General features: G+C 47.9%; 2 protein-coding genes across 2 annotated transcripts in view; one reads left to right on the forward strand and one right to left on the reverse strand.

Annotated features, from left to right (window-relative positions):
* Window positions 1-14025: 14025 nt before the first annotated feature.
* On the reverse strand, window positions 14026-17855 carry Cripto (cripto, EGF-CFC family member). Its single transcript, XM_050139232.1, has 6 exons — window positions 17836-17855; window positions 16920-16978; window positions 16045-16140; window positions 15587-15701; window positions 15391-15500; window positions 14026-14141 (listed from the first exon to the last, which is right to left on the reverse strand). Exons 1-6 carry the CDS (start codon window positions 17853-17855, stop codon window positions 14026-14028), a joined length of 516 nt encoding a protein of 171 aa, XP_049995189.1.
* A 6653-nt stretch (window positions 17856-24508) lies between these two features.
* Lrrc2 (leucine rich repeat containing 2) overlaps window positions 24509-27766 on the forward strand; it is a 30595-nt gene continuing 27337 nt past the window's right edge. Inside the window, exon 1 of the mRNA XM_050139228.1 lies at window positions 24509-24621. The gene's annotated coding sequence lies outside the window, so the exon portion shown is untranslated. The remainder of the gene's footprint in view (window positions 24622-27766) is intronic.

A 27766-nucleotide genomic window follows, 5' to 3' on the forward strand; every position in this document is an offset into this window, starting at 1 on the left:
TAATGCAGTTAAGGTGTTCTTTTACACACTGTCTCCTGGGAATACAGTCTATTCTTTATTCCCGCTCTGTTGGGGGAGGCCGCTAGTTAGTTCCTGGCTGCTTGACCCGAAGTAATCACACAGAAACCATATTATTTAAATCACTGCTTGGCCCATTAGCTCTAGCTTCTTATTGGCTAACTCTTTTTTTTAATATTTATTTATTTCTTATGTATACAATATTCTGTCTGTGTGTATGTCCGCAGGCAAGAAGAGGGCACCAGACCTCATTACAGATGGTTGTGAGCCACCACGTGGTTGCCGGGAATTGAACTCAGGACCTTTGGAAGAGCAGACAATGCTCTTAACTACTGAGCCATCTCTCCAGCCCCCTTGGCTAACTCTTACATATTAATTTAACCCATCTCCATTAATTTGTGTATCATCACTTGACAGTGGCTTACTTGGCTAAAGTTTTGGCATGTCTGACTCTGGCGGTTCCATGGCGTCTCTTTGACTCTGCCCTTCTTTCTCCCAGCATACAGCCTAGCTTTTCCTGCCCAGATCTATTCTGCCCTTGCCATAGGCTCAAAGCAATTCTTCATTCATTAGCCAATAAAAGCAACACACAGACAGAAGGACCTCCCACACCACCGCTATTGGCTGAAGGAGCGGAATGTGCTCTCTGAATTTTTCCTCGCTCTATCCCTTTGCTGATTTCCACTCTGAAACAGACCCATTTGGAAGGAGCCTAGCTGTAATTCTGTATTTTTTCCTGTCATAGGTAAACCACACTAATTGGTCCTACTAACTGTCAGCTTTGCTGTAAAATAGGAATGGGAAGGCCAGTGAGTACAGGCGCTGCTTGTGAGGACTGATAATCTGAACTCAATCCCTGGGGCCCACATGATGTAAGGCGTGAACCAATTTCTGCCTGTCGTCTTTTGACCTCCATATGTGTGTTGTGGTGTGTGCACCCGCACAACTACACATGCATATAAAAAAAATAAATCTATTTCTTTAAATTTATATAAATTTCAATAATAAACTTTGGGACTAGAGAGATAGCTTAGCAGTAAAGAGCATTGACTGCTCTTCTGGAAGACTTGGGTTCAATTCCCAGCACCCACAACTCTGACTCCAGTTCCAGGGGGGATCCAGTGACCTCTTCTGGCCTCTGTGAGGCACTGGACATAGACAGTGCACAGACATATGTTGAAATAGGAGCGGCGGCAGGGCTGCGTCCCCGGCACCCGGCCGCCCGCATGGCTAGCTTATGCCCAGAAATAATTACACGGAAACTGTATTCTTTCAAACACTGCCTGGCCCGGCTAGTTCCAGTTTCTTATTGGTTAGCTCTTACATATTGTTCTAACCCATTTCTAATATTCTGTGTAGCCCACGAGCTGGCTTACCAGGGAGGATCTTAACCTGCGTCTGTCTGGAGCTGGAGAACCATGGCGACTCCTCAACTCAGCTTCTTTTTCCCAGCATTCTCTTCTGTCTACTCCGCCTACCTAATTTTCTGTCCTATGAGGGCCGAGGCAGTTTCTTTATTATTACAAGACCCACCTCCATCAGACATACATGCAGACAAAACACTCATACATGTGAGAAAATAATTATTTTAAAAAGAACGTTATTTTAAAAGTAATAAAATTTTGCTGGGAGGTGGTGGTGCACACCTTTAATCCTAGCACTTGGGAGGCAGAGGCAGGTGTGAGTTTGAGGCCTTGTCTACAGAGTTAGTTCCAGGACAGCCAGGGCTACACAGAGAAATCCTGTCTTGAGAAAAAAAGAAGAAGAAGTAATGAACTTTTAAAGTAGGTGTGGTCACATCTGTGGAAAGACCAGAGAGCTATGGCAGTGGTCGTTGGTTTTTACTATTATTGTAGATAATAACCAACCTCTATTAACTCTGGGGACTATACTAAATCACACAGAGATCCTTTGACCTGAGTACTACCACAAACCCATCCTACAGGCAAGACAACAGAGACATATACAAATCCTACCTGAGACTTCATTAACAGTGACAGACTAGGTATTTTAAATCAGTGGAGTTCCCAGCACTTAGAAATGATCCTGCCCTGCTTAGAGGACACACTGGGATGTCAGTGTCTCTACTCCTATGCCTTTTTTTTTTTTTTTTTTTGGATTTATTTTTTATGTATGCAGTGTTCTGCCTGCACGTATGCCTGCCCACCAGAAGAGGCACCAGATCTCATTATGGATGGCTGTGAGGCACCATGTGGTTGCTGGGAATTGAACTCAGGACCTCTGGAAGAGCAGAGGTTCTTAACTGCTGAGCCATCTCTCCAGCCCTCCCATACCTCTCTATGCCACCTGTTCCCTGATGATGAAGTGCCCAAAGAACGGGATGGAGAATTTCTGGGGTCCCAAGCAACAGGAAAGACAGCCAGACTGCAGGCAGGCAGAGTTAGGAGCACACACTCGTTCTGTCCTGGACTTGCTTTCTCTTTGAAGTTTTTGGAGTAGATCTATAGGAAGTGGCAAAGAAACATACAGTGAGGCCCCATGCACATTCTCCTCAGGGTCCCCAGCTTCAGCACTGTGTGTATCTGCAGCATTTTACTGAGACCAGGGCGGTGATCGTGGTGTTATCTTCAGGTCTTCCTGGCTCTGTGTGCTGTGCACGTGTGTCTATGCTATTTGCATGTGTAGGTGTGTGCCTCTCCCTCCAGGGAAGATGAGTCCCATGTCACCCCAAGAATCTTTCGTGTTGTTTTATAGCCACAGCCACCACTTTCCCTCCCTCTTTCCACAATGTCTGTCAACCACATTTCTTCCTTGTCTGTAATTTTGCCATTTCTAGAGTGCTGCATCAACGGAACTACTCAGCATGTGGTCTTCAGCGGTCGGCTTTTCCCACTCAGCATCATTTCCAGGGCACCCATCCTCTTCAGAGCTGAGTGTCCTGCATGCTCAGCGGTGCCATAGCTTAGCCATCCTCTCACGGGAGGGTGTTCTGGATCCTTCTGGTTTGGAGCCATTACCAATAAAGCCGCTAGGAATATTCACGTTAAATCTCTGTGTGAGTGAGTGTCCACTCCTCTAGGACATGGTCAGCACCTGCTGAAGGTTTTAGGAAGCCATGAACTCCAGAGGGCCCAGACGGTTTTATATTCCCATCCTATATTGAATCTATTTAATATCCTTTTTGCTTTTTAGGCTTGTTTTTTTCTAAAGAAGATTTTTGGAGCTAGGATCTCACTTTAGCTAGATACAAATCTCTGTATGAACTGCTGACCACAGCAGAGAGATGTTTCTTTGGCCAAGGATGAGGGTAGCACTGACCTGTGAGCATAAACAGAAATATCTAGAAGACAGTGTGACAACAAGTCCATTTAGGAAGCCAGCAGTGTTGAAGGAGCTGCGGGCCATGTTCCTGGTACCCGGCCGCCCGCGTTCGTGGCACCTGGCCGCCTGCATGGCTAGCTTTATACCCCGAAATAATTACACGGAAACTGTATTCTTTTAAACACTGCCTGGCCCATTAGTTCCAGCCTCTTATTGGCTAGCTCTTACATATTGATCTAACCCATTTCCAATAATCTGTGTAATACCACAAGGTGGCTTACCAGGAAAGATCTTAACCTGTGTCTGTCGGAGTGGGAGAATCATGGCGACTGCCTGACTCGGCTTCTTTCTCCCAGCATTCTGTTCTGTCTACTCTGCCTACCTAATTTTCTGTCCTATCAGGCCAAGCAGTTTTCTTTATTAGTTAACCAATGAAAGCAACAGATAAGATACAAGACCCACCTCCATCACAGCAGTAGTAGGTATCTTCCACCAGTACACCCCCAGGGCCAGTGGTCTCTGGAGCCACAGTCTTGACCAGGTTTACAGTATCAGGCATGAATTCCCACCTGTGGAGCGGACCTCAAAGCCAAGCTAAAAGTTATTGGTTACCCCATAATCCTTGTGCCATGGTTGCATCAAAGGACACACCTTGCCTCGCAGGCAAGTATTCAAAAATCTTTTTTGCTTTGGAATAATTTCACACAAGAGAAGTCTTCTCCCTTCTTCTTTTCTCTCTCCCCTCCCATCCCTTCTCCTTTCTTCTTTTTTTCTTCATCATGACACTGACATTTTTAAAGGGTCTTAGACTGCATCTCAAATTGCTTATGCTTGATGTACTCTCATGAGACTCTGACCATCAGTACCATGGAGATAGCATTGTTTCTGGCTCCAGCATCTTTGAATGAATGTTCTGGTTTGTTTTCTGTTGCTGTAATAAATACCACAGCCAGGGGGCTGGAGAGATGGCTCAGTGGTTAAGAGCATTGCCTGTTCTTCCAGAGGTCCTGAGTTCAATTCCCAGCAACCACATGGTGGCTCACAACCACCTGTAATGAGGTCTGGTGCCCTCTTCTGGCCTCCAGGCATACACGCAGACAGAATATTATATAAATAATAAATTTTTAAAAAATTAAAAAAAAATAAATACCATGATCAAAAGCAACTTGGAGAAGAAAGGACTTCTAGAAAGGACTTACTTCATCTTGTTTGTTTCTTTATGGTTTTTTGTTTGTTTTGTTTTGTTTTCCAAGACAGGGTTTCTCTGTGTAACAGCCCTAGCTGTCCTGGAACTTATTTTGTAGACCAGGCTGGCCTTGAACTCACAGAGATCTGCCTGATCTCTGCCTCCAGAGTGCTGGGATTAAAGACATGCACACCACACTCTGCTCTCTACCTTACTTTTTTTTTTAATATTTATTTCTTTATTATGCATACAATATTCTGTCTGTGTGTATGCCTGAAGGCCAGAAGAGGGCACCAGACCTCATTACTGATGGTTGTGAGCCACCATGTGGTTACTGGGAATTGAACTCAGGACCTTTGGAAGAGCAGGCAATGCCCTTAACCTCTGAGCCATCTCTCCAGCCCCTCTACCTTACTTTTGAGGCAGGGTCTCTTACTGGACCCGGAGCTCATTGATTTGTGAAGACTAGCTGGCCAGCCAGCTTCCGGGATCTTCCTGTCCTTGCCTCTGCAGCACTGGGATTGCATGTATGTGTCGGCGAGCCCAGATTTTGTCCATGGGCACCCACACTCATGGACTTAATGCTTGCATGGGACTGAACCATCTTCCCGACTCCTGACAGATGGTATTGTACAGCGCAGGAGAGTTTCTTCTATCCACATTGTGTCGTTACCTGAATAGCAATCTGTTTATTATGAGCACGGCACCAAAAACTACTTTATTTAACATGTTACTATCATTACTGTCACCCTTAGTTCCGACGTTCAGCTTGTCCCAGATGTGGCCTGTAAGGGGCACCCACACTGACTTCCCTCGGTCCTGGGATGTATCTCTACTGTCCTTTGAGTACTTCCTTCTCTCAACAGGAGGTGCTCCAGTTGCCGCGTGTGTGCCCTGACCCACCCTGCCATCAGCCATTTCTCCAAGGAGCAAAGGTTTTGTTAAATTCATCCTGGTTCTTGACCCGTCGCTGCAGTGGAGGTGTGTGTCACAGCTTCCAGTTCCTGTGTCATCTGTCTCCTCTGGTTTCAGATGAGAGCAATGCAGAGTTTCCTGATGCCCTTTTAGTTTCTAGTCACATGAACTGTTGAAGCAGCCCAACTTTGTGCATGTAGGGCATTTTTGCGTCCCAAGTTCCAGGGACTCTCCATTCAGATGCTGCCTAGGCAATTGCAGTGGCTGTGGGGATGGTGGCTGACACAGTTCTCGGAGGCAGGTGGCAGCAGAACTGTCCCTTGAGATGCCCAGCAGGCGGGCCATTTGGAAATAAAGCTACTTTGGCTGCCAGCAGAGCTCCTGTCTCCGAGGGGACCCTGGCAGATGGCGACGCCTGTTACTGCTGGCTTTATCCCTGCAGTTGCTCTTCCCCCTGAAAAAGAAAGAGTTTATTCAGCTTCGATTTGTTACCCTGGGTTGTCGCAAAATGATGCAGGAAAATTCAAGAGACTGCCAGGGGCCGGTTGAATTTGAAAACATTTGCATTCAGCATAGCAGATGCTCTCGGCTACAAGAACAGTTTTTAGATGTGATGGCGTCAGGGGAAAAGAAATAAATAGTGGAACAGAGGACTGCCCCAGTGGGAGATAACAGCCAGGCTCAAAAGAACCCTCCACCAAATGGGCCAAGCAAAGCACAGCCAATGAGACAGGCCTGTACCCGGAATGCTAACCATCAAGAGTGGATGCCGGTCCAGGAAAGTGACAACCTGGTTCAGCCAGCGATTCACAGATAAGACTGTGAGGTGGCCATTTGTAAGGAAGGGGACTGAGTACAAGCTGAGGTCAGGTGTTACTGGCCGCAGAGTTCCAGACAGAAACACAGTTGCAGCCCATTCTGTGGATGCAGCAGAACCCAGGAAGGACTAGCTCTGGCTTTTGTGGTGGGCTCGGAATAGCCCTCCCATCTAAGAAAGATGTTGTCGTTCACTGCTAAGATGCAAGAACTGACTCTCTGCCATGCTTAGAGCTGTCAAAGGCAAGTTCAAAATCCCCAAGGCAGAAATCAGGCAGGCATATCTTTCCAGGGTCTCGGCTGCTTAGTGAGGTCATGGGTTTGTTGTTCAATTGAGACAGGGTCTCTTGTAGACTAGGCTGACTTTGAACTTGGTATTGTAGCCAAGAATGCCCTTGGACTTCTCATCTTCCTGTTTCTGCCTCTTAAGGGCTGGGACTATGGGCAACCGTCGCTATGAACCCAAGGTTTTGTGTGTGCTGAGAAGTACTCCGCCAGCTGAGCTACTCCAGTCCTGATGATGTTCGTATTTACACGGGTCACGTCCCCAGCCTTCACTTTCTGCTGTTTGGGGAGAGGCTGAGAATGGCAGGAAAGGCCTTCCCAGGGCTGGGAGAACGCACAGGCCTTCCTGTTGATTGACAACAGTCCTTCCTGCTGTCCCATCGGAGCTCCATTTCCTCCAGGACCTCATGGCATGTTCCATAGGACTCGTCAGCCACTCACAGTCAGAGAGGACGTGAAATATGTACGTGAGATGTACGTGTGAAATACGTGGAAGGATAGCAGAAAGATGGAGCATTTAAATGTGAACTGTGGGGGCAGGACGGTTTGGATCTAAAATATCTCCCTCGTGTTCTGCACACTTGTTCTCCTGCTATCGTGAGATTTGGGGAAGGCTGTGGCACCTTCAAGAGGTGGGGTCTAGCTGCCAGAAATCAGGCATCTGGGACCACTGCCATAAACTTTTTCATTATGTATACAGTGTTTACTATATATACAGTATTCTATCCGCAATGCATGCCTGCACACCAGAAGAAGGCATCTGATCTCATGAGAGAGGTTGTGAGCCACCATGTGGTTGATGGGAATTGAACTCAGGACCTCTGGAAGAACAGGCAGTGTCTTAACCTCTGAGCCATGTCTCCAGCCTGCAATAAACTTTTTTATGCCTTCTCTGCCATGGTGGACTAAAACCCTTTCAAACTATAAGCCAGGGCCAGCGAGATGGCTTAGTGGGTAAAGGCACTGATAGTCTAACTTGATGACCTAGTTCACTCCCTGGGACACACATAGTGGAAGGGGAGGTTCACCTTACAAGAGTTGTCCTCAGACCAGAGGCATGTATGCTCTTCATACCTAAAATAAATGAATAATTGAATAAATAAATGAATGTCTAAAGCTATAAGCCCATATAACTCTTTCTGAGTGTGTCAGGTGATTTGGTGGTTGCACTAGGATGGAACCCCCATACTGCAGCGGTGAAGAGTGTGATGAGAATAGAGGCCTGTGGAGGGGACCAGGCCCAGGGGAGCTGCGCCTCTGGAGTAGAGGCTGGTCAGACCTTGGCAGAGGGCTGAGACAGCAGGACTGACCTATACGCTCCCTGTCCCCTGCCTACTCTAGACCTCACAACACAGCCTGGAGATCCTGTAAGAAGATGACATCATAAAAAAAAAGCTTTCCTCTGAGACAGTCAGTGTCTGAGTGGCCTGAGAAGATGCGGGCCAGAGCATGGTGTCCGAGTCTATAAGGAATTGGAAGTTCAGGCTCCCGGTGACTTCTCTAAAAGACACCATTGAAAACTGCAAAGGACAAGAGTTGGAGTTGATGGGGTTGGATTCGTGTGACTCTTGGCCTGACCTTTTCCAAATCTTCTATAAATCGGATCCATATTAAGTTACCTTTGGGTCAGCAGCCCCTGCCTGGCTACCGAGATAGGCACAGCTCATAAGCTGTCTGGATTACGCTAGCCCGTCTTCTGGAGTCTTCCAGGTCATCCCCTGAAGAAAAATGAGAGCAGGGAGTCTTTGGCAGTACTTTTGGGAGGATTATTTTGGGTGAGAGACTTTTGAGGTCTTTTCAGACACCCCAAATGAATCCTCTGAAGCCAGTCATGTCGACCCAAGCATGTGAATGGGATCCAAGGGACACAGCTTGCCCGTAAGGCAGCCCCTGGCCAACTTGATACTGACTGTATAGAGACGGGGGCATAGCAGAGGGATCGTGAGGTTAGAGTCTTGATCTCCTGTCACTGAGGGTGAGCAAAGCTCGTGCGGGTCATAGCATGGGTGACAGTGTCTGCATTTGTGTATGACATATACTTGACTGCCACTGATGCTGGGCATGGGAGGTCAGCAGCTGGCTTTGAGAGCCTTCTACTGTCCCCATCTCTCTAGGCCCCCTGGTGTCCTTCTTCTCCCCACTGTGTAATCCCAGAGGCCCAACTCGCTCTAGGTCTGTGGTGTTGGCTGATAAACAAGGACTCACAAGGCCAACGAGGGGCTGGGAGAGTCCAGAGGCTGAGGTTGGGATCTGTTGGAGCGTGGCCTTGGAGACCCGCTGGTCTGTGAAAAAAGGTCACCCCTAGTTTCAGCACTCTTCTTCACGGGGGCCATGGGGGAACACAAATGGATGGCATGTAATTCGCAGAACCTTCTGCACACAAACATGTCTTTGTATAGTCATGTGTGCTGCATACAAGTACATAGCTTCCTTACATCCTCAAAAGGCTGAGTATCAGCAACATATATAAGCATGTGTTGTAGATGAAGAACATTCTTCTTCTTTTTTTTTTTTTTTCATGTACAGGGACTTTGTGTATCTTTGGAATCGGTCCTGGAACTAGCTCTTGTAGACCAGGCTGGCCTCAAACTCAAAGATTTACCTCCTGAATACTGGCATTAAAGGCATGCGCCGCCACTGCCTGGCTGATGAAGAACATTCTTGCACGTGTGTGTAGTACATGTGTGTATGGGTTGTATATGTAGAGGCCAGGGGTCAACCTCCTTTGTCATTCTTCATGTGCGGGCCACATTTTTAAAACAACAACAACATTTGGCCCTAAAGGTGGGCTTCCTGGCCAGCAAGCGCCAGTGACCCTGTCTCTGACCCCAGCACTGGGGTTTCAAGTGTGTGCCACTACACCCAGCTACCTTACATGAGTTTGAGGCACAAACTGAGCTCCTCATGCCTGCATGGCACCAAATTCCTGACAGACAGAGCCGTCTCTCTAACCCAAGGAAGAAGTGGTGGATAAAAGGATCTGCTTCCAAGCCCGACAACCTGAGTTCAATCCCTGGGACCCACATGGCGCTCGGGCTGGAGGAAGAAAAGGCTGAAGCCCTGGGACCATCCATAGAAAGCACTTGTCTCCTGGAGAAAGATTGTTTTCTCATGAGATGACCTTGCAGGACAAACAATGGAGAGCCCGGGACCACACCACGCCTAAGCAGATATATGTGTGTACGTTGTGTGTGTATGTGTTTATATGTGTGTGTGCGCCCACACGTGTGTGTGTGTGTGTGTGTGTGTGTGTGTGTATGCCTTTCTATATACCCTCATGTTAGGACCCACAGGAGATGTACTTGGGACAGTCCCTAGATTTTTTTCTCCTTCCTGATGTGGCCACATTAAACAAATCTCCCCTTCCCGCTTTTTCCTATTAACATGACTCCTTTACACCAGGCAGTGGTGGAGCACGCTTTTAATCCCAGCACTCGGGAGGCAGAGGCAGGCAGATCTCTGTGAGTTCGAGGCCAGCCTTGTCTACAAGAGCTAATTCCAGAACAGGCACCAAAACTACAGAGAAACCCTATCCCGAAAAATCAAAACCAAACCAAACCAAACCAATCATGGCTCCTTTAATTGGATTATTGAATACAGGTGACCAAATCTACCTTACTGAGGCACAGACTGTGACTTCTAAGTCCAATAACATGTTGTCAGAGAGAAGGTATAAAGAGAAGGTCAACTGTAAGGGATAGGTCAAAAGAAGAGAACTTTTGGTGTAAGGAACAACAGTTTGGGGGTTGAGAAAGGCCTAGAGAGAGCACGAATTTGGTTGTCAGGACATGGCTGAGTGTCAAAAGAATCAGGCGGTGGCCATTACTGTGGTCCAGGGAAGAAGGTCCAGCTGATGGGTCCTAGATCGAGGACCCTGAGACCCTGATTGTCCTTCTGGGAGATGGAGTTTGGATCAGAGAGTCCTTACATACCACAGGAGTAAACATCCAGGAGGAAGCCGCAGTTGCTAGTCTTTGCACACACTAGTCACTAACTCACACTCTGGTTTAGGTCTCTCTCTGGCTAAGTTAAGAATTTCAACACAGCTGATCAAACTGTTTACAAAGGACTCTCACAAGCAAGATTACAAACCAAGTTTCTAGTGCTGGGATTAAATGTGTGTGCCACAACCACCATAAAGGTTTGGTTTTTTGTTTTAGTTGTTTCATTTAAAACATTTTTTTTTCATTTTACATATCAATCCCAGTAACCCCTCTCCCTACCCCCCCCCCCACTTCACCCCATCTCACCCTCCATCCACTCCTCAGAGGGGATAAGGTCTCCCTTGGGGAGTCAACAAAGTCTGGCATACCAAATTGGGGTAAGGACCTCCCTACCCCCATATCAAGGCTGAGCAAGGTATTCCACCATAGGGAATGGGCTCCAAAAATCCAGTTCATGCACCAGGGAGAAGACCTGGTCCCATTAAGTTTGGTTTTTTTATTTGTCTATTTTGTACGTGTGTGTGCATGTGTGAATGCAGATGTCAGAGGCCAATGCCAAGTGTCTTTCTCAATTGCTCTGTACCTTTTTTAAAATTTATCCTGTGATTATGTGTTTGTCTGTATGCCATGTGTGCATTGCACATGCTCCAACATGATCAGAGCTTACCGAAATGCTAAGTGAACTAAAACAGACAGACAGTGCAAGACTCTGCCTCTTCGTGGATCCGAGGTCAAACTCGGACAGTTAAGGTTATCAGAGGCTGAGGGAAGTGAGGGTGAAGGGGAATAGTGTTTAGTGGGAGCAGGTTGTTTGCAATGCAGATAAAATTCCAGCATGGATGGGCTGGGGTAATGAGTATAAACCAATGTAAAAGTACTTAATGATGTTGGAAATTGAGAAGCTGAGGCAGGAGGATTCCAAGTTGCAGATCAGCCTCTCCCTCCCCCAAAAGCAAAAGCTGACATAATGAGAAACCAAATAAACACAAACGATGTGGCAGAAGACAAGGCGATGGACAGTGGCACCTCACTGCCACACGGCCGTGGATTATTCCCATGCAAATGAGAGATTTAAAAAAATCTATTTACCTTCATGTGTACATGTGTTTTTGCCTACATATAAGTACACTGTGTGCCTGCGTGGTGCCCGGAGAGGGCAGAAGAGGGAACCCGATCCCCAGGAGTGGGCGTTAAGGAAGTCTGTAAACTGTCAGGTCCTGGGACCTGAAACCTAGGTTCTCTGCAAGAGCAGCAAGATATCTCAATTTCTGGGCCATCTCTCCAGCCCAGTACTTATAAATTTTATGTACATGTGTGCCTGGCTGCATGAGACCACAAAGGTCAGAAGAGGACTTTGAATCCCTTGGGACTGGAGTTACAGGTGGTTATGAGGTGCCATGTGGGTGCACGGAAGCCAAATCTGAGTCCTCTGTGAACACAGTAAAACTTAGCCACTGAGGCGTCTTCCCACCCAGCATCCTCATCTTTTTCTCCCTTTACGACACAACCTGTCTGTATCCCAGGCTGGCTCCTGTCTCAGCATCCTTAGTGCTGAGATTACAAATGTGTGCTATAATACCTGGCTTTTGATACTTGAGGGGAGGGGCAGGGCTCTGGGGCGGGAGCTCAGCTGGCAGAACGCTTGGCTTGCGTAGAACACTAAAGCCCCACGTTTGATCTTCAGCATTGCATAAAACTGGGACTGATGGAACATGCCTATAATCCCTCCGGTTCAGGAAGAAGATCCGAAATTCAAGGTCATTCTTGGCTATTTCATGAGTTCGAGATTTAGAAACTAAGAAAACGCAGAAAGAAAAACCAAACCACACATGCTCCCCCCTCCCCAATCTGAGCATCAACCAGATGTTTGGGGCTCATCTGGCCTGTGTCATACCTTGTCATACTAAACATGTTCTCATCATGGAGAATTTGAAAACTTTTAAGTACAGAGAAGAAAGAGAGCAAGCTGCCACCACAAAGTGTTGTTCCACCTTGCCACCTGGAAATAACCACTTCTCACATTTTGATCCACAGAGTCCCCATTTTTACTGTATGCATTCTTAAGCAATATCATAAAAACAGACTTTACAGTAAGTAGTTTTATAATTTGGCTAATTATATTAGCCAAAATGACAGTATCAATATTTCCTTCCCTCTGCCACAGTGGACACAACTGTGTAACTTGGAGAAAGCCTTCAGCAATTAGCGTTTGCTGACCTGGTACTCACTGCATAGCCCAGGCTGGCCATGAACTCTTGGGAGTCCTCCTGCCTCTGCCTCCTGAGTGTGTACCATGCTTGACTGAATGACCTAAATTTTTAACTCGCATCTCTGTACCCACCTAAGGATCAAAATGATTGCCTCCAACCTGTCTGTCTTAGTTGCTTCCTTACCTCGTTGGTCCCTCTGCGGAGGCTAGGTACCTCTACAATTTCCCTGTAAGATTTTTCTATTCAAGCACTTCTGAGTGCTGGGATTAAAGCCGTCTGCCACAATGCCCGGCCCATTACTTTTCTCTTTTGGTTTTTCAACACAGGGTTTCTCTGCATACTTCCAGCTATCCTGAAACTCTGTAGACCAGGCTGGCCTTGAACTCAGAGATCGCCTGCCTTTGCCTCCCGAGTGCTGGATCTAAAGACGTGTGCCACCAACACTTACTTATATTTTAAAATGCAGTTTCAAATTTCTTAACCAATTTTTACCGACTGTGAATTCACTCTTAGTTGCACATCAGGATTTATTAATCTTTTGTTATGTTTTCTTTGCCTTTTGAGACAGGGTTTCTCTGTGTAGCTTTGGAGCCTGTCCTGGCACTAGCTCTGTAGACCAGGCTGGCCTCGAACTCAGAGATCCACCTGCCTCTGCCTCCTGAGTGCTGGGATGAAAGGCATGTGCCACCACCGCCTGGCAGGACTTAATAATCTTAAGAATTGCTTAAAAGTATTAACAAGAAAAATAAGAGTTACTTTTATTAAGAAACACAAGATATGGGGGCTGGAGAGATGGCTTAGCAGTTAAGAGCACTGACTGCTCTTCCAGAAGACCCAGGTTCAAGTCCCAACACTCATATGGCAGTTCACAGATGTCTGTAACTCCAGTTTCAGGGGACCCAACACCCTCACCCAGATATACGTGCAGGCAAAACACCAATCCACATAAAATAAAAAATACATATATTTAAAAAAAGGATATGGTCATGTGGTACACAGAGTTTTTAAGTAGATAGCTTTTAGCGTGGGGATGAAGCTCAGTGTCAGAGTGCTGTGCTTGGCCCCACAGGCTATGACTCTGACCACCAGTACAGCCAGAAAGAGGTGGCGCTGTGCCAAGGTAAGGCCCAGATAGTGTTTAGCGGGGAGTGTCAGGGATGAGCATTATTTTCAAACGAATGACAAATGATCTTCTTTTCTTTTCAAGATTTATTTATTTATGCAGTATCCTGCCTGTAGGCCAGAAGAGGGCACCAGATCTCATTATAGGTGGTTGTGAGCCACCACGTGGTTGCTGGGAATTGAACTCAGGACCTCTGGAAGAACAGTCAGTGCTCTTAACCGCTGAGCCATCTCTCCAGCCTGACACCTACACTTTCATTTCCCGAAGAAGACAAATGCCAGCGAGCATCAAAGTGGTGGGCACAGAGGGTGCTCCTTCTGGAGTCCTGGATGCTGGGGGGTCCTGGTCCATCACGTGACCATCTGAAAGGTAGAAATACTAGGTCATTAAAGGAAATCCCTCCAGCTTCCCTGCTGCCTCCATTGCCTGAACACAGGTCTGCCAAAAGACTCAGAACTCCGCTGGGGCCTAACTGGACGAGGACAGAGTGCCCACAGGATAAGCAGTACTAACTATGTGACTCTCTGGCTCCCCGAAGAGCAAAAGTCGCCACAAACCCACTGTTAGCTCTTCCCCGGATACTTTCTAGTCTAATGTTGGTGCAGATCTTGGTTAGTCTCTGGTAACGGGACAACACATCTTGGACTCCAAATTCCAGGAAGAAAATGGGGTTCCCATTCATCCAATCACTCTACCCTTATTTGCTAACAATATCTATGCACTACACCCCAAATACAGTGGCACAGACACAGACTCTATGCTGGGAGGCAGCCAAAGGGACACTTTTATTTACTTTATGAAGTTGCACACATTTAATTATAAGAATCCAAATGTGAGTTGCTCAGAAAACCCCAGCCACATGATAGGAGTTTAACGCCAACTTAGACTATACAGTTGAGTTCCATGACAGCCTGAGCTACATTATAGGCTAAAACCAAAAATCAAAACAAAACAAAACAACAAAACCCTAAACAACAAAGCCAAACCCAGCAGTGTACAGGAAGGATTCATTGTTAAGGTGGGTTCTCACTGAATGACTGCCTGGAGTCTCTTAGGATCTGCCCAGAGGCAGACACCAGCAGGCACTGCTTCATGTTTACGAGGCGAGCTCTTTTTCTCTTCACTGTGTCTAGCAGAAGCCTGCTGGATATGGGTGTCCAGTAGACTCGAAGGAACTCCACAGGCAGTGTGACAGCAATGGGTTGAGGGAGTGTCCCGCAGAGAGCTCTCCTAAAGATCCACCGTAGCAGGGACAGCACACCCACAGCTCTGTAACTGAGGGAGCACTCTCAAGGATCCCACATCTAAGAGAACACTGCCTGAGGACCTCATATGCCTAAGGTAGCATTCACCAATGACCCTGTGTCACTCACTACATCACCACTGTAAAGAAACATTTCCCAGGGACATCACACCTAAGGGAGCACTCCTTAAGGAACTAGTGTCCAAGGGGGTACCCAACAAGGATTCTTAGGCTCTATGCTCCCTGGAATCCTTAGGCTATTTATAAACAGAAGCCTTGCTAGTAGGTCCTGTTAGACCAGGAGGCAGAAAGGGAGTCCCTTGGGCATCTACAGGACTAGACAGGACTAGAGCGGTACAGTTGCTTACCACAGCCAGGTAGAAAGGTCTGAGGAAAACAGTGGAGCTGGCCGAGCCAGCACCTGCACAGGGAGCATTTCCTGGGCAGCCAGGTGCCATGGAGGACAGACCCACAGTGCCTGAGAAAGCAGAGACAACACTGTCGGTAAATTCCTCTAGACCCCTCCTCCCCCCACCGCTCAGCCCTGCCCACCCAACAGCTTACTCTTTTCGAACGTCACGCTCACAGTTGCGTCCATAGAAGAAAGGTGGGCAGGCGCAGAAGGACCCCAGGATGCAGGTCCCCCCATTCAGGCAGCAGGTTTTATTAAGCAACTTAGCTGAAAGGTGGAACAAGTCAGGGGGCAGGTGGAGGACTGATAAACCATAAGCAAAGGTTCATCCGGCACACTGGCCTTCATCTCCCCAGAGGATTCTGAAGAGCCCATAGCCTGATACTCCATCTTTTAGGGGAATCATTTTCATGTTCAGACCAGTCAGGAGAAAACTGCACTTCAGGGATGTGACCCAGCACCCTGTTTCACTTCCCTCTATACCCCCAAGCTGGTACAACACACCCAGTCGCTAACTCACACACCCGCTCTCTCAGGGTAAGTGCGAAAACATTACTGCAGAGATGTGTCAAGGGCAGGACAGAGACGAATCAAGGCAAGCAAGTCTTACTGTTCTGTATCCCCATGGAAGGCACCATCTGCAAAGAGCGAGAACGGACTGCAGGTCCTTCCTGGCTGCGAAGGCTGTCATCTCTGATGGCCAGCTCTCTCGGAGACAGAACAGCCAGCTCACGGCGGCCCAAGCCTGTATTATGTATTTCAGGCCACACAAAGTGTTGTTGGTGTTCATAAGAGGCATCCCATCAACAGGTATGGTGGCACATGCCTCTGAGCTTAGCCCTCAGGCGGTAGAGGAAGGATCCCGCATTAGAGGTCAGCCTGAGGCCCTGTCCCAAACACTAGAGACTGAGGTTGTAGCTCAGTGGCTGTGTACTTAGCCTACAGAAGGCTTAGATCTCAGCACGGGGGAGGGGATGGAGGGGAGGGTGATCTGGGAGCATATCCAGTAGGTGCAAAGCCCAGGGCTCTATCCCAGCACCATGTGAGCAACAACAAAAAAGTTGGGGCTCAGAAGGGAAAAGTAATTCAGCCAGATTCAGTAATGAACTTGGGAGGTAGAGGTAGGAGAATGAGGAGTTCAAGGTCAGCCTTGGCTGTATTGTGAGTTCCTAGGCAACCTGGGCTGCAGTGCTTTTACCCGAAAGCAAAACACAAAAACAAATGTGGATAAAAACTCACTGGGTGTGGTGGTAGCACTGAGATTGATGGAGGCAGAAGCAGGAATCCCAGGACACAGTGACACTCATAACCTGAACCCCAGCTGTGCAGTGGTGGGAGGCGGAGGCAGGTGGACCTCTCTCCGTTCAAAGTCCGTCTGGTCTATAGAGCCAAGTTCCAGGACAGCCAGGGCAACACAGGAGAACACCTGTCTTGAAGCTCCCCAACCCCCATAAAACCCCTGAACCCCAAACCAAAGGAGAAAACTCTCACCAGCAACGAGTCCAAATTCAAATGCATTGGAAATGGCCACAAGTAAAACCAGACTAGGAAAAGGAAATCGGACATCAGTTAGCGAAAAGCATGTAAAATTGGAGTCTTCTCGGCAGAAGACCACGGGTTTCTAAGGAGACCCAAGAGCGCCCCCTTTCTCGGTCCAGTGGTTCCTACAGTAAGGAACTGGAACAGAAGTCCCCTCTTTAAAAAAAAAATCTATTTTGCATAAGTTGCATAGTTTTCCGTGATACAGTTTACATATGTGAATTTTTAAATGGCTGTACAGGTTGCGACTGGGGTAGAGAACCTGCCTAGCACGTTAAGATCCCGGTTCGATTCCCAGCATCACTGGGGGAAAAAAATCCGTTCTGTCATTTAAAATGGTTCCAAGTTTGTTTGTTGCTCTTGATAGCTTTTTAAAGTACCGAATTCGTCTATACCATTACCTTTTAGAGGCAATCTTAATTCGGCTGCAGTGCTAATATTGTTTATGCAAGAGAAGGGACGCATTATTTCCCTGGCAGCGTCACCGCCATGATCGACATGACGAGGGAGCTGAGAAAGGTAGGTGCCACTAAGCTTCACAACCTGAGCTGATGCCCGGGACCCACACAAGGAACTGACTCCAGCAAGTCATCCTCTCACCTCCACTCACACGTACCACTGCATGTGCACACGTGCACACGCATGCACACACAGATAATGAATATTTAAAAAACTGAGTACTTTAAAAAGTCAACAGCAAAGTAGTATGCAACTAAGTACAAAGTTCCAGGATCTTCAGGAAAAGCACCTATGCTACTAGCAGTATTTTAAGGTTTACGTTGGATAAAAATCAGAGAAGGGTAGAACATGATTTTCTGAAGTTGCAGTCTCCAGCCATCAAAAATTCAAAGTTAGTTCATACCTGGACGAGAAGTGCGCCATCTTCCGCGGCTCGTGAAAACGTTGGAGAAAAACGCTCGGAAAACAGGATTAGCAAATGGCTTTAAATCATAAAACCATTCCCCAAACACACAAAGGTTAAGTTCTCGAAGAGAAAAATAGTAAATTAAATAGAAAGATGCTCCAGATGAGAACTGCGCCTGGCCCGGAGGGTCTTGGGGCAGTGGCGGCCAACGTCTCCAAGCAGACTGGGGAGGGGGGCGGCTCTCCCTCCAAAAGAACCGTTTTGACCTTGAGAAAGGACTTCCAGGGACATTTCTTCCTCCTCTAGAAACCCAAGGGGTGGCGGGGTGGACCCTCAGGTGGGTGGAGAGCCGGAAGCCCCACGCCCATTGCTAGGCCCTGGCTTTGCAAGACGGGGCGGTGAACTTTACTAGCTAACTAGCAGTGTCTGGTTAGGTACAGGTTTCTTTTCTCTCTCCCTCTCTCTTTTTTAAAAAGACTTATTTATTATATATACAATGTCCTGCCTGCATGTATCCCTGCAGGCCAGAAGTTGGCACCAGATCTTATTACAGGTGGTTGTGAAGCACCATGTGGTTGCTGGGAACTGAACTCAGGACCTCTTAACCGCTGAGCCATCTCTCCGCTCCCAGGTTACTTTTCTCTTGAAAAAGGGGTCAAAGAGAGAGTCAAGTTATTCTACCAAGGCGGTTCAAACACGAAAGTCATTAACTAGGAACGTCTAAATAACATGTGTACATATGCAGGCATTTGATACTTCGTTATCAAATTTTAACTCTGAATTTGCTTTCATCTTTTTGCTAAAAAACCACGTGGAGCTGGGTGCCGGTTGCTGGGGAAGCTAGGGTGGCTACGGGAGATGCGCTGGCCACCTGGGAGGACTGGTTTGGGTGCGGAGCAGGTCAAGGTCCGGAAGGATTTGAGTCTGGGAGTGAGCTCGAGTCTTTGCCAGCAGCGCCTGAATTGCAAGCGCTCCCCGGGAGTTCGGGGGTGAGCGCGAGGATCAACAGGGACCAGCGGGGACCTAAAGCTTTACAGCCGGGCCTTCACAAGCTGTTTTGCGGGTCGCTTGGTTCTTCCGTGTCCAAACACGCCCAACACGCTAAGTGGATGAGTTTCTCTCTCTCTCTCTCTCTCTCTCTCTCGATGGGGAGGGCCTCGAATCGTATCAGGGGTTGTTTCTCTATTGCTAGATGCTGGGCAGATCTGGCAGAGAAACGTACAACCCCGCCCGATACTCCCTTCGCTGAAGCGGCTGCAGCGGAGCTGAGACGATGGTGGGCATCTCCTTACCTTCCTGTTTCAGAGAAAGGGAACTGAGGCTGCTATTCTGTTGAGATGTTTCAGAGCCCAGGGAGGCCAGTCAGCCTTCCTGCCTCTTATCCATCCAGTGGACACTTGGGCAGAAGGAGGCATGCGTGTGCGCCCAGGGTGGATTGCCACAAGGAAAGGGCTTCAAGGACCTGAAGTCAGACTCTTATTGTTAGTCTTGGGATACAAGGTCCACCATTCTATCTTAATATTTTAGATTTATTCTCATACTCGACATGAGCAGTCTGGTATCAGAAACTAGGGCAAGCAGACTATCATCCATCCATCTCTATGTCTGTCTGTCTGTCTTGTCTATCACAAAAGCAGGACTTGGTGGTAGAGCCCTGTAAGAGGTAGAAGCAGGAAGGTTGAAGTGAGAAGCCAGCCTGGTCTTCAGTGTGAGTTTTAGGATAGTCTGTGCTACAGAACAAGATCCTAACCTTCTTCTAAGAAAGGGTCTCACTCAAGCTCTGGCTGGTCTGGAACTCTCAGTTCTCTTCCCGCCTCTATTCCCCCAAATCCTGGACTACAGGCAGGTATTATCAAGAGCAACTAAGACTCAGCGTCGGGCTGGAGAGATGGCTCAGTGGTTAAGAGCACTGCCAGCTCTTCCAGAGGTCCTGGGTTCAATTCTCAGCAACAGTATGGTGCTCACAACCATCTATAGCGGGATCTGTTGCCCCCTTTACACAGAATAAAGGCAGACATGCACATAGAGCACTCAGGCACATAAAATAAATAAATCTTTAAAAAAGAAAAGAAAAATGGAACACAAAGGCAACAGCTCTCCCCCACTTTTGCCAGGGACGCCACGGTGATTTATTTCCCTGCCCTCCGGACATTCACACCCGCCAGATGGCCACGACAGAGGGCGGGCCTGAGGATTCCGCCCGTGCCCAGTCTCTCTATTCCCCACCCCCACCCCCAGCCACACTTAACCTCAGTTCCTGAAACCCCGTCGGTGGGATCTGTTATTTCCCTGCAGGCCCCGGCTCCTTCATTAACAAGCTAATGGCTGTTTTCACTGAGAACTTGACAAACAGAAGAGATTCCTGCATACAGACTGGAAGAGTAAAAGTGTGAGGCCTGACGGCCAAGGGATTAGGAGGGGGACGCCATTTGTTTCTGTGTGGTTTAGGTTCCGTTTCTACCTGTGTAGACATGCCAGGAATTATTTTATCACCGATCCCGGCAGCACATGCTCCCACAGTGTCTTCCCTTGCAACATACAACTTGGGGGACACTTGAAGGTGTATTCCGGTAAATACTGAGCCCTGAAATTGCTTGCTTAATTCATGCATGCTTCCAAAATGTTTTCCCAGAATCCCACCCCTGACGCTCTTACCGTAAAACTACGTAAAGAGCTCCTCCCCCAGGGCTTGTGCCAGCTGCGTTAACACCTGAAGATTTTGCTGATTCCTGATATGAAAAGCAGTATTTTGTTGTTTGGATTTGTATATTCCACTGTGTTACTGGGTGTTTGTATTTTCTCTTCTATGGCCTGGCTGACGGTTCTTACAACGCCCTTGAGCTAGCTTCTTTGGGCTGGGCGGGAATGTCATTTGTTCCGTAAAGCCTCCTGGAATCTTTTCTCCCTATCCCGGCTTCCCACTGGGGCCCTGAGTTGAAGAGCGGAGGGTGGTAGCCACTGCCCCACCCCAGGGTTTATTTTGCTAACCCCGGATTGTAAACTGCTTGTTTTTTCTTGTCTTTCACCCCGTTTCCCTCTGGCTCACACCTAGGAGGTCTAACAGCCCAGTCTTCAGAATTTAGCTTCCCCAACCCTGATAGCAGTGTCTCCTTGAGCCAATTAGGAAATCTTCATCCACGGGCCACCCTGTGGCCTACAGAAGTATTAAGTCTCGGCCCTATTTTCTAAAATAGGAATTAGAGCAAGACTTTTAAAAAGCAAGCCAAGAAGACAATATTTTCCCCCAAACCCGGGCCTGGAAAAACGACAAAGGACATTACTTACAGTCATTACTGATATGCCGGGTGCCTTGTTCTAAAATGTTTGCCATGCATAAGACGATTTGGTGCAGTTCCTAGGAGCTGTGTCGGAGGAGAGGTAGTTTAATTTACACTTTAGGTGTGTGTGTGGGCACTGTGATTTTTATAATTCTACTTATCTATCTATTTAGTGTGCATCTCTGTATGTATGCACATGCCTGGCATGTGTGTGGACGTCAGAGGACACCTTGCAGGACTCGGTTCTCTCCTTTTAAAATGTAGGTCCCCCAGATAGAACTCAGGTCCATAGGCTTGTTACCTTAGCAAGCTCCTTGGCCCACTGAGTCACCTGACTTGCTTCAACGTTCTCCAACTCTTGCACAAATCCTTCTTCCGCCAATCAAATCGATTAGCTATTTACTAAGCAGCCATTGTGGGCTGTGCATTGCCCAGTGGAGCAGGCTATGGCTTCCTTTCCCCATTCGAGATAAAACAAGCCATTTTAGCTGCATTCCCAGACTCCTGGGGGAGGGAAGAGGCGGTTCTATCTTGACTGCTCCCAGACATTGTCAAGCTAATTGGCCTTAGTAGACAAGTGGGCAGACAGGCTCTTAGGAGACCATCGGGGAAGGCGAGCTGGGCTGCAATTGATTTTCACAAGATCTAGAGGAGGACATCAATTAAGAGTGGGTCTAAAGTGGATTTGTGTGTGGCTGCGTCCAGCTATACTTCCTAGCTCTCAGGGATTTTGAAATGGATGAAAGGCCAACGAAAGGCAGGAAGCTGGGTACGGACCCACTCTGACATCAGAAACAGACCGAGAAGTCTGTCCTGAGCACTGAGCAACGTTTTCTGTGCAAATGACCCAGGCACACTGACACGTCTTCTCCTGCTAAAAGTCAGTTGAACCAGACTTCTGATTTATGAAAATGAAGTGAGGATTGTTTTAAGTCATTGAGTTTGTAAGAGTTTATTACTTAGCAGTGTAGAACTAATATAACACCATCATTTTTCAAAATTATTATTATTGCAGCACTGGGGATTGAACCCAGGACCTTTCACATGCTAGGCAAGGCTTCTGTCACTGAGGTATACTTCTAGCTAACATTTTAGATTACATTTTTTTAAATTAACATATTTTTATTTTATGCATATGGGTGTGCCTGTATATCTGTACCATATGCATGCATGGTACCCAAGGAAGCCAGAAGAGGGCACTGGGTTCCTTGAAACTGGAGTTACAGATGGTTGCAAGCTACCATGTAGGTGCTGGGAATCGAACCCAAGTCCTCTGCAAATGCAATAAGTGCTCCTAACTGTTGAGCCAACTCTCCAGCCTTTCACCTTGTTTTTTGATATGGGCCCTCCCACAGAACCTGTAGCACACAGATTTGCCTAGACGAGGACCAAAAAGCTTCAGGGACCTCTACCTCTGCCCCTCCTCCCGCCCTGGAACTGAGTGTCCCGAAGCTCTGCCACTCCTGGCTTTTATGTCATTTTGGGGGATCAAACTCAAATCTTCCCGCTTTCATGGCAACCCTTTACTCTGAGCTCTCTTTCTTGCCCCCTAAACTTTAAGAAAAAATAAAAATACTTGAAATACATATTCTATTCATTTACAAATAGGGTGGGTTGAGTGGTGCACGTCTTAATTCCAATACTCAGGAGGCAGAGGCAGGCAGATCTCTGTGAGTCTGAGGCCAGCCTGGTCTACAAAGCTAGTTCTAGGACAGTCAAGGCTGTTACACAGAGCGAAACCCTGTCCTGAAAAACCACACACACACACGTTACTCTACTCAGTTAAACACCATCATATACACGCCCCCCCAGAAGAGTGTTTCCTAAATTCATTCAAGTTGACTGTGAAGATTAATCATTCAGTGCCCAATAGGGCTTCTGGGTTGCACATTTGCCCCGCTATGCAGGTCTGTGGCTGATGACCTGTGAGGACCACCATCAGCCCAGTGTTCTCCCTGCATCTTTAGTCTGCAGACAGAAAGCAGCAAGCCAGGAGCCCTTGGCACTCGTGATCGCACCAGTGGGAACCACTTAATAATGGTCACTGAAATGGCGGTCAGTGTTGACAACATTCTTCATTCTTCCGTATATACATCATAAAGGGCGGGGAATAAGGTGAGTGGCAGCAGGGGTTTTCCTGGAAGAAAGCTTTGCGAGGCCTGTGACTCACAGTCCGGTAAGGGCCGTAGTCTCAGATGACCTGGGCTAAGGTTGGGTTACCTGGGTGTGTGCATCTGGGAGAGCTTATTAAAGATAGGGCTCCCTGGCTCTGTAGCTGAGCAAGATGCTGGCAGCTCAGGTGTAAAGGTTGGCAGATAAAACAGGACACTCAGATGTAAATTTCAGATCGATGACAAATAATTATTTTTAGTATAAGTGTATTCTCAAAATAGCATTATTATTGTAATGTCAGGGCTTGAATCCAGGGCCTCATGCATGCCAGGCAAGGGCACAAGACTCCGTCATCAGTTGCAGGGTTTTTTGAATTTTGAGACTGTATCTCAAGTAGACCAGGTTGGCCTTGAACTCCATCTGTAGTGGAGGATGACCCTAAACTTCTGATCTTCCTGCACCCACCTCCAGAAAGCTGGGATTCCCTGTGTTCATCACGCCTATTATCTGAGGGGTGTTAGTTGGACTGGGTTGACCTTGAACCAAGTGTAGACGAGGGCAACCTTGACCTCCTGACTCTCTGCTTCCCCTTTGCAGGGTTGTGGGTCTGCTCCAGAACTCCAGATTCAAACCAAGGTGTGTGAGTCGTTATTATGGGTTGGATTCCTGGGAGAACACTAGAGTTCCTTTACTTATTGGGTGTCATCCCAGAGTCTGCCATCAGTAAGAGTATTTCCTCGGTAGCAAACGTTTAAGCATACAATGAACAAGCAAGCAAACAGACAAAAAAAAAAAAAAAAAAACAAAAAAAAAAAAAAAAAAAAAAAAAAAAAAAAAAAAAAAAAAAACCAACAAAACCCCAAAACAAACAACAACAAAAACAAACAAAAAACCATATGTACACAACAAACAAACATGAAGTATTGTTTCAAACATTGCAAAAAACGTTTACATAACCCTGATTCCTTCCTATGGGCTTTCTAATCATGTCTTTTGTGTGGCTCGTAGTATATAGAGTGCTGAGACCTCAGAATGCTTTCCCCTCGGCCCTGTTTAATTCTGTTCACCCAAGGTTTTCCTAGTTGGAAAGTGCTGGCCCTCTGTGGAGGCGTCTGGGCTCATTCAGTAAGCCTGCTCTGCCCGGGTGCCAAGCCCTCCCCGACCAGATCTGTTTTGTCTCTTGCTAGGCTGAGTCACATAGAATAGATAGATAGTTTATCAGCACATGTCCTCCAGATCATATTATCCGCTTACAAATATAGCCTGTTAGCGCACAGGCACGGCAGTCCTTCCGCTGGGGGAGTTGCTCTGTCGGTGTAAACAGCATCGATAGCGGATTACAGCGTGGTAGCTGCAGCCGGGGACTGTCAGCACCCACCCACCCACAGGAAAGGTGAGTGGCGGTGGTCTCGGTCCCAGAGACGGAGGGGTGCGAGCTAGCAGGTGGGAGCGCCTGTCTTGCGACTGCGCAGAAACCGAGTGGGGCGTCACGGCTGCTGGCGAAGGGGACCCGCCACCACGCCTGCGTCGTGGCTTTGGCTGTTTATGGCTTCACCTGGTGCCGGAGAGCTCTAGCCAGTCACCATCCAAGCACACAGAGAGGACCAGGCTTTGACCGGTGCTCAGTTCAAGAACCACAATTGAGTGGGGCGACAGAAAGCACGTGGGGTGCACGGGTGCCCTCAGGTGGGTGGCTGTCTGGACAAGGTCCTCAGGAATCCTGGTACTTTCGAGAGGACCATCCAGGTGCCCAACACTGAGTTCCAAAGTACTATCCCGGAGTGATAAATCATCTTTGTTTGTGCCCTCTGCTGGTCCTCGGAAAATAAGCATCTAAAAAGGAGGGAGGCTTGGGGGAGTGGTCTTTCATTTCACAAAGCTTCGCGCGCCCCCTGGCGTGGGTGGGGCAGGGGTTGGGGCAAGAGCGGCAAAGAGATTGGAGACTTAAAAAAGAGAATTGTCCAGCTCTGTAAATAGCCCAAGTGTGGCGGCTTCTTGGCTTCTTCACCAGGGGCCTGGGGCGTTCTCCAGTCACTGGTCCCATAGAACCGGCTAACCCAGTGGGGAAAAGCCCCTTAATGCCCACGGACCTCTCGTGTCAGTTTGGGTGCTGTTTTCAAACAGGGCCTCATGCAGCCCAGGGGTCCCTGCATGGCAAGAACTCTAACTGAGCCATATCTTTTGTTTACATCTTACACTTAATTGACGACCAATGATCTGTCCCAATTTCTCTTCTTTAGTTAATTGGCATCCCCTCCCCGCGCCTTACTGGGTGACAGGTCCCATCCTAAGCTGCCCTTGATCCAAGGATCACAGAGTGCTCTCTCACCAAGCCTGGTAGCTGAGAGCTGCGGTTGTATTTTATCCACATGAAAACCCAGCAGCTCTGTCCTCAGGGCTATGTGGCCAGCAAGCCAGGAGGCAGGGTTCCAACCTGGGCCGTCTGACTCAGCCCCTGTCCTCTTAATCCTTCCTGTGCCCTCTGTCTCCCCTGACTTGATCTTCCAGTTTAACAAATTACCCTAACAATCATCAACTGTCCCAAGGGACACTGATCGGGCAGCACAAACTGTAATTCAGTTTAGAATTCCACTGAGAAGCAGTGGTGGCTGTTCTGACCTTACTTTAATTTTAACCTCCCACTCCCAAACAAACACTGTTCTAGAAAACCCACTCTGCCTTCCAGCTGTGGAGTATAGCCCCACCCCCGCACCTTGGGGTCCTGAGCAGTTCCTATTGGCTGCAGCCATTCTCTTGGAGCGCTGGGCTGATGACAGAGCATCTTCCCTTACAGCAGCCGCCTAGAAGGAGCCCGTGGAAGGCTGGGAGCTTGGCTCCTCAGGTGAAAGGGCAGGAAGAGCAGGGGCCGCCGGGCAGAACCTGAGCCCTAGCTCCGGAAAAAGCCAGAGTCAGCTGCTGTCCTTGATGGGCTAGTTAAACAGCAGTTCAGAGCAGAAAATGGAATGTATTCAGTGTGGCCATATTGGAAACCAGAAAGAGGCTCCGAGGGACTCCCCTCCCAGCTCCATCTTCACAGTCCTGGCGTGAGGTTGGCGTGTACGCAGACGGTAAGAGGTACTGCACAGCTAAACCGTCCTGCGCATGCTATCCTGCCCGTCATCGAGGCTCTCATCTCTGCTGCACTGTGATCTGACCAGATGTCAGAACCGTGTGAAATCTTCTGAGATACAAGTTACTCCTCTTCGAGATACAAAAGAAGGCTGGACCAGATTTCAGCCTTTTCTTTCTCTCAGCACGAGATTATTGGAGGAAGTTCCAGTTGTAGGGAGAGCGTCAACTGTCTCAGGGGTATGGTAGTCAAAGGGAAGAGCCCCAGTATCTCTTTAGCATATCTTCATTCAGCCAGAGGGCCATCGGGAGCCAGGTCCATCTCATTCACGTGTTCCCTGGCCCCTGCTTTCCCTCTCCCCCTTCATTCTTGCCTCTCTCTCTACCCACAAAGGGGTATCAAGTGTTGTGGCCTCATTAGGGAGGGAGCCTGTGTTGGGTCTCCTCCAAGCTCCCTCCAGATATTTCGCATGATGCTCTGAGCTGTTAACTTGGTACCCACGCCACACCTCCAGCCCCCTAAGCTCTAGACAGCCCAGTTCATCAGTTGACAAGGAAGAGGCTAGATGACCTGAGTGTTCCCCTCCTCTCCCCTAGCGTGTGACTGCTGAGTGGCGACCAGAGCTCTGGTGCCAGGGGACACATTTTTCCAGTCATGCCCTCTGGCTCCGGGGAGCCAGTGCTTTTGTCAAGCGATTCTGACATAATTGGGGGGGGGCATGGAAAGTTTGTCAACTAAAACTGCATTGATGGTGTGTCCCCTGTCACTTCCAATACCACTCTCATCCCAGCTTGCCAGTTCGCCACTCTCTCTGCGGGGCTTCCCTCTTCTTGTGGCTCCATGGCAGTTGGTTCAGCCCCACACATCTGATTCTATGACTCAAATGCTGAGCCAAAATATATCCCAGCTTCCAGATGTTTTGATATTCTCCCTGACAGGCTGGGGACAGATGTGGGAAGTGTGGAAGGTGTTTCCTGGCTTCCGTGGGCACTACACACATGATGCATAGACACAGATACAGGCAAAACACTCATACATACAAGAATAATAAAGTTTAGGGGCTGGAGAGATGGCTCAGAGGTTAAGGACACTGACTGTTCTTCCAGGGGTCCTGAGTTCAATTCCCAGCAACCACATGGTGGCTCACAACCATCTAAAATGAGATCTGGTGCCCTCTTCTGGCATGCAGGCATACATGGCGGCAGAACACTGTATTGTATATGTAATAAATAAAATCTTTAAAAAAAAAAAAGAATAAAGTTTAAAAATCTGGCCTGCTGGTATAGCCCTGTGGCATTCCTCACCCACCCTGCGTCTCCACCCTGGTAAGCTCCTCCCAGCTTCTCACTCTGTAGATGCAGCCAGTTTTCCTTGGGCATTTTGGTTGCCTTTAAAAGAGTTTTTATTTTAATTTAAGATGTTATGTGCAGCGGTCGGATTAATAATCACCAAGGTAATAGGTATTTGA

This window comes from Alexandromys fortis, unplaced genomic scaffold (assembly GCF_014885135.2).
Source record: "Alexandromys fortis isolate MF-2015 unplaced genomic scaffold, M_Fortis_MF-2015_v1.1 scaffold_36, whole genome shotgun sequence".
NCBI lineage: Eukaryota > Metazoa > Chordata > Mammalia > Rodentia > Cricetidae > Alexandromys > Alexandromys fortis.